This window comes from Sciurus carolinensis, chromosome X, assembly GCF_902686445.1.
Source record: "Sciurus carolinensis chromosome X, mSciCar1.2, whole genome shotgun sequence".
Lineage (NCBI taxonomy): Eukaryota > Metazoa > Chordata > Mammalia > Rodentia > Sciuridae > Sciurus > Sciurus carolinensis.
In genome coordinates, this window is record NC_062232.1 from 54,566,006 (window position 1) to 54,578,598 (window position 12,593).

The window sequence follows — 12,593 nt, forward strand, 5'->3', positions numbered from 1 at the left end:
AATAGAACTGGGGATGTGGCTTGGTGACCGAGTGTCCCTGAGTTCAATCCCTGGTACCAGTCAATCAGTTATGTATATTCACCTGAGTATGGTGGCACACACCTGTAATCCCAGCAGCTTGGGAGGCTGAGACAGAAGGATTACGAGTCCAAGGCCAGTATCAGCAATTTAGCAAGGCCCTTGGCAACTTAGACCCTGTGTCAAAATAAAAAATAAAAAGGACTGGGATTGTAGCTTAGTGACAGAGCACCCCTGGATTAAATCCCTGATAACCCCCTACCAAAAATATTGGGCATATTTTTAAAAGTAACAAAAATAAAGCATACATATCATACAGGTTGTTTTGCGTATCCTAGGTAGGATGCCAGGTATTACTGTCCAGTGTGACTGTAATGTGCACCATAAGATGAGGTAACTGTGGTACAGTGGATAGAGCTATGATCTTGGAAACAGAAGATCTGGATTCAAATTCTGGTTCTGCCATTTAATAGCTCTGTGATCTTAACTTCTCCAAACCAATTTTCTCTTCTATAAAATGGTAACTGTCTCACAATGTTGTATTAAGTGATGCAAATTATGGGATGCAAAATATTGGATAACTGTAAAGTTCTGTTAGTAACTGCTTGAAGTCATTAAATATTTAATAGTCTTCTTACACGTGATATTAGATAAGTGGGACATAGTGCTGGTCCCATTTTACAGATGAAAATGAAGTCTAGGGTCCCAGAGCCACACTCAGTTGCAAAACTGAGATGGATGCTTGATACTATTGGCACTTTTCTTATTTTGACTTGGGCCCAGGTGTTTACCCAGCTAGTGTACTGTACTTGAGCTTCCAACAGTCTTTGTCCTACCTTGATTTTTTTTTTGACATTTTAAAAAATTGACTGTTTTTAGATATGCATGACAGTAGAGTGTATTTTGACATATGTACATAAAATATAACATTATAATTAGGATCCCATTCTTGCAGTTGTACATGATGTGGGTTTTCACTGGTCGTATATTCATATACGAACTTAGGAAAGTTATGACCAATTCATTCTGCTCTTTTTCCTATTCCCGTCCCCCTTCTCTTCCCTTCACACCCCTTTGTCTAATCCACTGAACTTCTTCTCTTTCCCCTTTATTGTGTATTAACCTCCACATATCAGAGTACATTTGGCATTTGATTTTGGGGGAATTGGCTTATTTTACTTAGCATGATAGTCTCGAGATCCATCCATTTACCAGGAAATGTCATGAAATCCTTCTTCTTTAAGGCTGAGTAATATTCCATTGTGTATATTTACCACAATTTCTTTATCCATTCATCTGTTGAAGGGTACCTAGATTGGTTCCATAGCTTAGCTGTTGTGAATTGAGCTGCAATAAACATGTCTGCCTTAATTTTTTTTTAAAGAAATGCTCAGCCTCCAGATTTCACTTTATTTTTCAGGCATTACTTGTATACATGCACTTTTTTCCAGTGGCTGCTGTTGATAGGTACATAATAGTTCTATTCAAGTAAAAGTTCTGAAATGGTCCTTGTTTCTTTCCTACCTTATATATGTTTCTTACTTGTTTACCTCTGATTATTAAGTGCTTAACTCTAACATGTTGATATTTTTCTTTTGCAGCTGAAATGTGGAGCATGTGGTGCCATTGGGCACATGAGGACAAATAAATTCTGCCCCCTTTATTATCAAACAAATGCTCCACCTTCCAACCCTGTTGCCATGACAGAGGAGCAGGAAGAGGAGTTGGAAAAGACAGTCATTCATAATGATAATGAAGAACTTATCAAAGTGGAAGGTACCAAGATAGTCTTGGGGAAGCAGTTAATTGAAAGGTAAGTGATACCTGACAGGGAGTGATGCAGGAGAGACCTGCTGGAAATCGATGGTCTTGGTGGTTGGCAGGGGTGGTAGATGCATTGGTGTTCTCTAAAGTGGAATTAAGGGTATAGGAACTTTAATGGATTTTCCTCAGAAATTGTTGCCAGTCATGAAAATTATTGCATATATTATTCTTCACTACTTGCCCTTGGGCATTCTTTTCTTTCTTCCTTTTTTTTTTTGTATTGTTGATTGAACCCAGGAGTGCTTTACCACTGAGTTAAATTACCATTTTTTTTTGACACAGGGTCTCACAAAGTTGTGAGGGTCTCCCTGAGTTTGAGGCTAGCCTCAAACGTGTCATTCTCCTGCTTCCTTAATCTCTAGGTCACAGGCATGCACCACTGCATGCCCAGCTGCTTCCTAACTTTTCTTAGTTTCATTTTGCAAAATAAAACCACCCTTAACAGGTAGTTAAGAGGATAAGCCTATAATCCCAGCAATTTGAGAGGCCAGGGCAACCTAATGAGACCTTTTTTAAAAGTTAAAAATATAAAAAAGGACTGGAGACATACCTCAAGGGTAGAGCCTCTCTGAGTTCAATACCTAGAAGCAGGAAAAAAATTAAAATGAGTGACTGTAAAGCATATAGTATATATGGTACCTGGTGTATTATAACAGATGGAAGTAGTAGGCACTTATATTTGTAAGGTCCCTGATCTCAATGGTGTATTTTTTTTAATCAATGGTGTTTTGATAATAGATGATCCAAAGACTTTGAGGAGACATGAACTATGCTTATGTTTGTCTCTGGTCCTCAGAGAGTTTAGTAGATAATAAAATGTTGTTCTGAAATTGTTTTCTCCAATTTGTTAGTTTGAAACTTCAAAACCTATAGAAAAATTCAAAGAATTCAGCTGTATGAAGCACATGCCTATATTCCATCTACTTAGAAGACTGAGGCAGGAGGATGGCAAGTTCATGGCCAGCCTTGGCAGCTTAGTGAGATCTGCCTTAAAAGTAAAAAGGGCTAGGGATATAGCTCAATGTTAAAATGTCCATGGGTTCAAACCCAAGTTATATAAACAAAGTTGAAAAAATTTCAACTTACTCATCTTAATTCAGCAGTTGTTCACATTTTTTACTTGTTGATAGGCCTTTATTTTATTTATTTTTATGTGATGCTGAGGATTAAACCCAGTGACTCACACATGCTAGGCATGCACTCTACCACTGAGCCACAACCCCAGCCCTGAGTTGTTCACATTTTGCTTCATTCGCTTTATCCTTGTATACCTAAAACTTTTTTTCTGAACCACTTGGTAGTAAGTCACAGGAACCATAACATTTATTCCTAAATTCTTCAGCACACATCTAAGAATAGGTATATAATGACATGGTACTATTCTCACACCTCATAAAGTTAATATTAATTCAGTAATATGTACTATTTGGACCTTATTTAAATTTCACCATTGTCCCAGTGTCCTTTATTGACCCCCATTCTGGATCCAATCCCAGTTCAGGCATTGAATAAATTTTGGGTCTCTTTTTAATCTAGAACTCTTCTTCCTTACTTTTATATTTTTTTGTGACATTGAAGTTTTTAAAGAGTCCAGACCAGTTGCCTCATAAAATATCCCACTTTCTGGATTTGTCTGATTGTTTTGTAATTGATTAGATTCAGATTAAATATTTTTTGCCAGTCATTTAATGTCATTACATAGGTGGTATGTACATTACCATATCAGAAAGCCTGTAATGTTAGATTTTCCTACTAGTTTGGTCATTTTGTTAATGTAGTGATTCCCTGATATTTTAATAAAGGTAAATAATTTTTTTCTCTTCGTAATTAATGTGGGTGAATAACCTGTTCCCTAATAATCTCACTGGTTTTAGCACTCATTGATTATCATCGCCTGGCTCAGTTACTTCATTGTAGGTTACAAAAGGGTGATTTTTCTAATTCTAACATCCCTCTACAATAGTTGGAATTTTTCTGTAGTGTTCTCTTGCTGGATGCAATGATGCATGCCTGTAATCTCAGCTGCACAGGAGGCTGAGGCAGGATGATGGCAAGGTCAGAGCCTGCCTCCTCAATTTCATGAGACCCTGTCTCAAAAAATGAGCTGGGAGGTTGGGTTTGTGACTCAGTGGTAGAATATTCACCTAGCATGTTTGAGGCCCTGGGTTCGATTCTCAGCACCACATAAAAAATCAAATAAAGGTATTGTGTCCACCTACAACTAAAACAAAATATTTTTTTTAAAAAAAGAGCTGGGGACATGGCTCAGTGGATAAGCGGCCCTGTGTTCAATCCCTGGTATTAAGAAAAAAAAGTTTTCTCCTCTCCTTTTAAAATTCAATGTATTATAATTGACATCATTAATTTCAGTACTAAATGACCTAAATTTTTCTTCCTTAAGCCACATTCTGCCATCTCTTGAAATGACCCTGTACTTTTTTTTCTGAGAACTTTTTTGCTTTCTAGCATAAGATGTTACAGGCTCTCTTTGAATTCTCCTCATCCCACACCTAGACTTGACCGTTACTCCAAGGAGCCCAGGTTCCGTTTATTGGGGAATGGTATTTAGAAAGCAAGATCTGGATGTTAGATATGTTTATTATCTTTGAGATATCTTTGTTTCTAGGCATTTTTAGTGAACAAAAGTGGGAAATGTACATGTATTTTAAATCACTACTTCATAACTGATGCTTTCAATTCAAATCATACCTATAGATTGATTCTTCTTCCTCATCCTACTGTTTTTTTTTTCATTTTTTTTTTTTTGGTCTTAGATGGACACAGTACCTTTCTTTAATTTATTTATTTTTATGTGGTGCTAAGGATTGAATCCAGTGCCTCACATGTGCTAGACAAGCTCTCTACCACTGAGCTACAGCTCCAGTCCCCTCCTCTGTTTATTTGTATCTTTTCCCTGATTACCAGTACTAAAATATTAATTCATTTGCTCTTATAAGTACAAAATAGTTTCAGAATTACTATATCAATACTATTACTATTACTTAAACAAAGCTATAAATTCTATTTGAGATGTGTTTTGGAGTTAATCCTTGAACTGTGTGCTGCAGAAGTAATACAATCAAGGGTATTATCTTCAGAATATGTTTTAATTTATTTTTGTGTGTAAATTTTAAAATCAGTTTTGATATTTATATTCAGTTTTAGGTTCTTTCTTCCATCCTTATTAATTTACCAATATCTATAATAGGTTGTTGTGTTTTAAAGCACATTAGAAAAGGAAAATGTGATATCTTGATCCCTTACAATGAAAGGGAAGAAGGTGGATAGACTTTTAATGATTAAGGGAAACCCTAAGTAGTTTTTTTCTTTTTTTCAAGTTGTTATTTAATTTCTTCATCTTTTCTGTTCTGACTGAGTCAACTTTTCTAACCCTTTTAACTCCAGAACAGAAGGTTAGAACTAGAGGATTCTTAAAATTCCTTTATCCTAGTTCCCTTATCTTCCAAATAGAAACTGAGATGAAGTTGTGACTTTCTTTCTTTACTAACTTGGAGATATTGTGAGGCCTTGCCTTGACCTGAGCCTTAGAAGGTGGATGTCTGGCCTTTAGTTTGGCTTTTTTTCCCCCAGGCTCATGCTTAGGTACTTTGGACTTTTTGTTGTAGTTACTTTATTTTTGGGGGAACTAGATATAGGGGTCTGCATGCTATAAAAGTTTTTATTGATTGCAGTGCAGATGAGGTTCGCAGAAAATCTCTGGTTCTCAAGTTCCCTAAACAGCAACTTCCTCCCAAAAAGAAACGACGAGTTGGAACCACTGTTCACTGTGACTATTTGAATGTGAGTATCTGTATTGCCTGCTTTTATCAGATGGGTTCTCATTGATTTCCTAGTCTGCGACCTGGCTTTGATAGCTTTAGATTCTCCCTCTGGTCTTTCCCTGAGGATTATTTATGCTGTTCATTACATGATTTCTAAACTGTATCTACTGAGAAAGTGTTTTTTTTTGTTGTTGGTTTTTTTTTTTTTTTTTTTTTTTTTTTTTTTGTATAAGCATTCTGACTTATTGTTTCTCCTTAAGAGACCTCATAAGTCCATCCACCGGCGCCGGACAGACCCTATGGTGACCCTGTCATCTATCTTGGAGTCTATCATCAATGACATGAGAGATCTTCCAAACGTGAGTTCATTACATTGGATTTCTAAAGTAGGAATAACAAGGCCCTTTGTTTTATCTGTGATTTCAGATAGAGGGCAGTAGCGTGTAGACATAGTTCCTGGATCTCCTAATTCTTTAGGATGTAGTGTTTATGTATTTTTTTAATAGTTTATTAAATAGACCTACTTCATTTAGAAACATTCCTTTAAGAGTCGATGGACAGGGAGACAGGTAAGATGTGGGCGCCTTCAGGTATTGGTTCTGGCAAGTGTTCTTTGTTAGTAGTGGTGTTGGCTGTGCTCAAGAATGATGTGGGCTGTCATTTCCACAGACATACCCTTTCCACACTCCAGTTAATGCAAAAGTTGTAAAGGACTACTACAAAATCATCACTCGACCAATGGACCTACAAACACTCCGTGAAAATGTGCGCAAGCGCCTCTATCCGTCTCGGGAAGAGTTCAGAGAACATTTGGAGCTAATTGTAAAAAATAGTGCAACCTATAATGGTAAGAATCACATGTTCTTTGACTGCCTAGGTCACTGTTCAGATTGTTGTTATCACTTATTGGGCCTAAATTCAGACTAGACTGGAGCAATTGAAAGAGCTACAATGTATTAATGCATTTGCAGGTATGAAAATCAGGCAGTGAATATTTTCTGTCACTTACTAAATATTACTTTTTATTCTCACTATTTAATCTTTTTTTATTGTCCATCTTTTTTATTTGTTCTTTTTAGGTACACATGACAGTAGAGTGTATTTTGACATATACAAAAATAGAGGATAACTTACTCTAATTAGGATCCCATTCTCGTGGTTTAACATATAGAGTTTCCCTGGTGGTGTATTCATATCTGAACATAGGAATGTTACGTCAGATTCATTCTACTGTTTTTCCTATTCCTATCCCCCCCCTTTCCTTTTCCACTATTTAATCTTAATATAATCTCTGGAGAATTTGGAGTCTCTGTTGAAATGAAACAGTTGCATGGGGAGTGGTGGGAAGAAGTAGTAGTCCTAGGTAAGTAGTAGAGTGAGGCATTTAGTGGGAATGGAATTTGTGTGAAGTATGGATTTGTGACCATATTTGCTGTGTGTGAATCTTTGCCTTGGTCTGTAAATTTGTTATAGGGGCTGTTATGTGTCCACTTTGCTCACAAACTGGAAAAGGCAAGGAGGAAGAAATGTGTTTCTGAGACTTGAAAGGAAGGAATGATACAGCTTCTTCATATAAAGGATAATATATTCTGGTTTTCAGTTGAATCATTGAGCACTGATGTATATATATAAGGATAGAGATTTAAAGTACAGACAGAATATAAATTATGGCCTTATTGTTTACTAATTGAGTTACTGTAGATAAGTTATTTAACCTCTTGTAGTTTCCTCAGTTTTCTCATCTGTATGCATGGAATAATAGTAGTATCTAGATTTTAAAACCTTTCACAAGCCAACCCAACTTATTTATCTACTCTCATTGCTCATGATCAGCTTCCGTATCTACTATATAGACTCCTGTGACACCCCTTATATTTCACTAAATATTCCTTTCTGTTCTCTTCATGCCTTTATAGTCTACCCTCTGATATGCCTTTTCTTCCCTTCAGTGGTGAATTTCCATTTATATTTCCAGACCAACTCATATTCTTTCTTTAAAATGACTTACTCAAATTACTCAAAAGACTCATTTTTCTATTTTTTGTGCCCCTAGCACAATTAAATCAACTTTCCTAGCCTTAGTATATCATAATTATTTATATATCTGAACACTTTGTGACTTACAGTGGAAACTATGTTTATGTTCTCAGGGCCATGCAGTCATTTACAAGGGAAGAATAAATTTGTTAGGTTCAGTTGTCATTTATATTGCAAAGATAAAAATTTAAAACAAAAATCAGTTTTTAAGAGGAACAGAAAGGTAAAGGTTGACTGAGGATCTAGAATTTGAGATGCCTATGGGTCACTGAAGTGAAGATGTTAGTTTAAAAAATTGGTAATTTCTCAGCTGGGTGCAGTAATGTACACTTATAATCTCAGTAATTGGGGAGGCTGAGGCAGGAGAATCACAAGTGTGGGATCAGTCTCAGCACATTAGTGAGACCCTATCTCCAAATAAAAAATTTAAAGGGCTTCAGGATGTAGCTCATAAGTAGAGTGTCCCTGGATTCAGTCCCTAGCACCACACACACACACACACACACACACACACACAAAATTCTCACAGCCTAATATCCCCCTCTAGATCACTCTTCGTTTTTCTTCATACCAAATTATGATAATAACAGTATTAATACCACCAGTAGCACCAAGTGCTTTACTTGTATTTTTTCTTCTGTTGTAAGGAAACTTTGAAATGGGTACTATTTTTCATTTTCCAGATGAACATACAGGCCAGTAGCATTTAAAAAACTTGACCAAGACAATCATAGAACTAAAATGTGACAAAATACAGATTTTTTTTTTCAGACTATAGATATTGATCTAGGTATATCTAATTCTACAGCCTGGGCTTAATTACCATGATTTATATACTCCTATGCTTTTGTGTGTGTGTGTGTGATGTGCGCAGTACTGGGGATTGAGCCCAGGGGTACTTGACCACTGATCTACATCTATAGTTCATTATTTTCCCAATTGTCATCTTTCTTTCTTTTCTATTTTTGCAGTGCTGGGAATTGAACTCAAGGCCTTACACATGTTAGGCACGTGCTCTACTACTGAACTACACCCCAGCCCTTTTAATCAATTTATTGTTTTGGTATCGGGGATTGAGCTCATGTACTTTTACCACTGAGCTACATCTCCAGTCCTTTTTGTTTTGCAACAAGGTCTCACTAAGTTGCTGAAGCTGGCCTTGAACTTGAGATCCACTTGACTTGGGCTAGGGTTGTGGCTCAGTGGTGGAGTGCTTGCCTAGTGCATATCATATGGCACACTTGGTTCGATCCTCATCACCACATAAAAATAAATAAATAAAGGTATTACGTCCATCTGCAACTAAAATAATTAAAACCTTACAAAAAAAAAGATCCACTTGCCTCAATCACCTATTTTTTTTATTTTTATTTTCTTTATTTTTTGGTACTGGGGATTGAACACAGGGTAACTCAACCACTGAGCCACATTCCTCAGCCCTTTTTGTATTTTATTTAGAGACAGGATATCACTGAGTTGCTTAGGGCCTCACTGAGTTGCTTAGGGCCTCACTGAGTTGCTGAGGCTGGATTTGAACTTGCAGTGCTTCTTCCTGCCTCATGAGTTACTGGATTACAGGCGAGCACCACTGTGCCCAGCCATTATTATTTTTAATATGGAATGCTTCATGAAGTTTTCCTTGCACAGCAACCTGCTAATTGTCTCTGCATCATTTCAATTTTTAGTATATGTGCTGCCAAAGCAAGCACCCAGGGATATTAGATTCTTAACTTAATATGTTAAAATGCATTGGAGGGACTGGTGTTGTGACTCAGTGGAGCACTTGCCTAGCATGCGTGAGGCCCTCGTTTCAATCCTCAGCACCACATAAAAATAAAATGAAGGTATTGTGTCCACCTACAAGTAAAAAAAAAATACGTGTGTGTGTGTATATATATATATATATATATATATACATATATATATATACATGTATATTTTTTAAAGACATCGGAAACATTTAGTGGTTCCATCTCTTACTGTTCCTTCTGTAGGTCCAAAGCACTCACTGACCCAGATCTCTCAATCCATGCTGGATCTCTGTGATGAAAAACTCAAAGAGGTAAGAGGCAGTGGGATATAAAGATGGGGATTAACGGAATTTAGGAAGTAGGGAATTTAACAGGAGAAAGAGTATATAAATTTAATAGGAGAAAGAGTGGTAAAGCTTTAATACATGTGAGCCTTAGAAATTTTATAAACCAATCCTTTTTCTAGATGGGAAAACTAAATCCATAGGGGGAAAATGACTTGTTTTGGGCATCATGGTTATTAAATAGTAAAGTTAACATTAAGATATAGGATCTTATTTAACTCCTTAGAAAGGAGGAAGGAGAGTGACTTCCTAGGAAGAACCCTGTCACTAAGAAACTAGTTAATGTTTTCGCAGAGAAGAATTTTAATTTTTCAAATATAATCTGTCTATATACCATCTTACCAAATATAATAGTGGCACTTACAAGCTTACAAAAACACAAGTGTGATGATAATGTTATTATTGAAGTAGAGATTTTATCAGAGGATAATTAAATGGACAATAAACATAAACAGATTCTTAACTTGATCAAGCATTGGAGAGATGCATATTTAAGCCACAGGGTACTACTGTGTACCTATTAGAAAGGCTAATTTTTTTATTTTTTATTTTTGCAGAGTGCATTTTGATTCATTGTACACAAATGGGGTACAACTCTTCATTTTTCTGGTTGTACACAATGTAGATTCACACCATTCATATATATACATTGGGTAATACTGTCTGTTTTATTCTACTATTTCCCTCCCCCACCCACACCCACCCCTCTACACCATCCAAAGTTCCTTCATTCTTTTATCTCTCCCGCCCCGTTATATATCGTCATCCACTTATCAGAGAAAACATTCGGCCTTTGGTTTTTTGGGCTTGGCCTATTTAACTTAACATGATAATTTTTCAGCTTCATCCATTTACCAGAAAATGCCATAATTTTATTCTTCTTTATGGCTGAGTAATATTCCATTGTGTATATATACCACAGTTTCTTTATCCATTCATCAGTTGAAAGGCATCTAGGTTGGTCTCACAATCTAGCTATTGTGAATTGAACAGCTGTGAACATTGATGTGGCTGCATCACTGTACTATGCTAATTTTAAGTCCTTTGGGTATAAACCGAGGAGCGGTATATAGCTGGGTCAAATGGTGGGTCCATTCCAAGTTTTCTGATGAATATCCATACTGCTTTCCAGAGTGGCTGCACTGATTTGCAACTCCATCAGCAAGGGCTGGGGATATAGCTCAGTTGGTAAAGTACTTGCCTCACAAGCACAAGGCCCTGGGTTCAATCCCCAGCACCGCCAAAAAAAAAACAAAAAAAAAACACCATCAGTGATGTATGAGTGTGCCTTTTCCCCCACATCCATGACAGTGCTTATTATTGCTTGTGTTCTTGTTAATAGCCATTCTAATTGGAGTTAGATAAAATCTTAGGGTGGTTTTAATTTGCATTCCTCTAATTACTAGGGATGATGAGCACTTTTTCATATATTGATCACCTGTATATCTTCTGTGAAGTGTCTACCCAGTTCCTTAGCCCATTTATTGATTGGGTTCTTTGTATTTTTGGTGTAAAGTTTTAAATTTTGGAGATTAGTGCTCTGTCTGATGTGTGTGTGTGGAAAAGATTTTCTCCCACTCTGTAGGCTCTCTTTTCACATTATTGATTGTTTCCTTTGTTGAGAAAAAGCTTTTTAGTTTGAATCTATCCCATTTGTTGATTCTTGCTTTTATTTCTTGCGCTATAGGATCTTGTTAAGGAAGTTTGGTCCTAAGCCAACATGATGAATAGAAAGGCTAAAATTTAAAAAAAACAACTGACAAAACTATTGAGGTGAATGTGGAACAGTGGGAACACGTTAGTAGTACAGAGTCTGAAATGAATTTTTTTTGGGTTAAGGTCCCTTACATTAAATTGCTAATCAATGGTGACTAATTGGTGTTCAGTATGTTTAGTAGTAGTTCTGCAGGAAAAAAATCCTAACATTATTAGTAAAAGCAAGCTATTGATGTGCAGAGAGGTGTATTTTTAGTGTTCTAGTGTCGAATATCTAAGGAAGTTGTTGAAACATCCTTTTTTGATCCTTGTGTTCTAGGGTATATATCTACACTTTTCACCTAGAACTGAACAGTTGATATTTCAGCGTTCAACTTGTTTGGGGCAAGGGTCATAAAAAAGCTTGCTGAACCTTATTTTCCTTAATTTTTCTGTGGGGATTGCACCTCAGGGAAACATCTTGGAAACTTCTATCGAGGCTTTGTTTTATTTCAGAAAGAAGATAAATTGGCTCGTTTAGAGAAAGCTATCAATCCCTTGCTTGATGATGATGATCAAGTGGCATTTTCCTTCATTCTAGACAACATTGTCACCCAAAAAATGATGGCAGTTCCAGATGTAAGTGTGGTCTCGTGCTAAATATTGTGAGGGGAAAGGAAAAAGATATAGCATATGCATATGTCTGTTAGATTCTTAACAATCGTGTATGTCAGATTATAGAAACTGGTATGTAATTTTAAATGTCACATTTTTGCTGTATGAATTCACCATCATTAAAATCAAAGAGGCCAAAGCCAGGAGCAAGTGGAACACACCTATAATCCCAGCAACTCTGGAGACTGAGGCAGGAAGATTGCAAGTTGAGGCTAGCCTCAGCAACTTAGCAGCACCCTGACTAATAAGACCTTGTCTCAAAATAAAAAATAAAGAGGACTGGAGATGTGACTCAGTTGTTAAGTTCCCCTGAGTTCAATCCCCAGTAACTCTCCCCACCTCCTCTAAAAAGACCCCATGATTTCCTCGTTTCATATTCAGTATTTGAGTGCTCCTGAATAGCTCTGTAGAGAAAGGATGCCAGCTAATAAATAGCTGTTGATTTAGAGGTCTTCTCTATAAACACT

General features: G+C 36.6%; 1 protein-coding gene across 13 annotated transcripts in view; it reads left to right on the forward strand.

Moving 5' to 3' along the window:
* Taf1 (TATA-box binding protein associated factor 1) overlaps positions 1–12,593 on the forward strand; it is an 81,276-nt gene that overhangs the window by 28,040 nt on the left and 40,643 nt on the right. For all 13 annotated transcript variants that reach the window (XM_047535373.1, XM_047535362.1, XM_047535368.1 and 10 more), the window contains exons 25-30: positions 1,620–1,831; positions 5,535–5,643; positions 5,885–5,983; positions 6,294–6,471; positions 9,656–9,723; positions 11,968–12,090. In XM_047535373.1, coding sequence (XP_047391329.1) covers positions 1,620–1,831; positions 5,535–5,643; positions 5,885–5,983; positions 6,294–6,471; positions 9,656–9,723; positions 11,968–12,090 — 789 coding nt within the window. The remainder of the gene's footprint in view (positions 1–1,619; positions 1,832–5,534; positions 5,644–5,884; positions 5,984–6,293; positions 6,472–9,655; positions 9,724–11,967; positions 12,091–12,593) is intronic.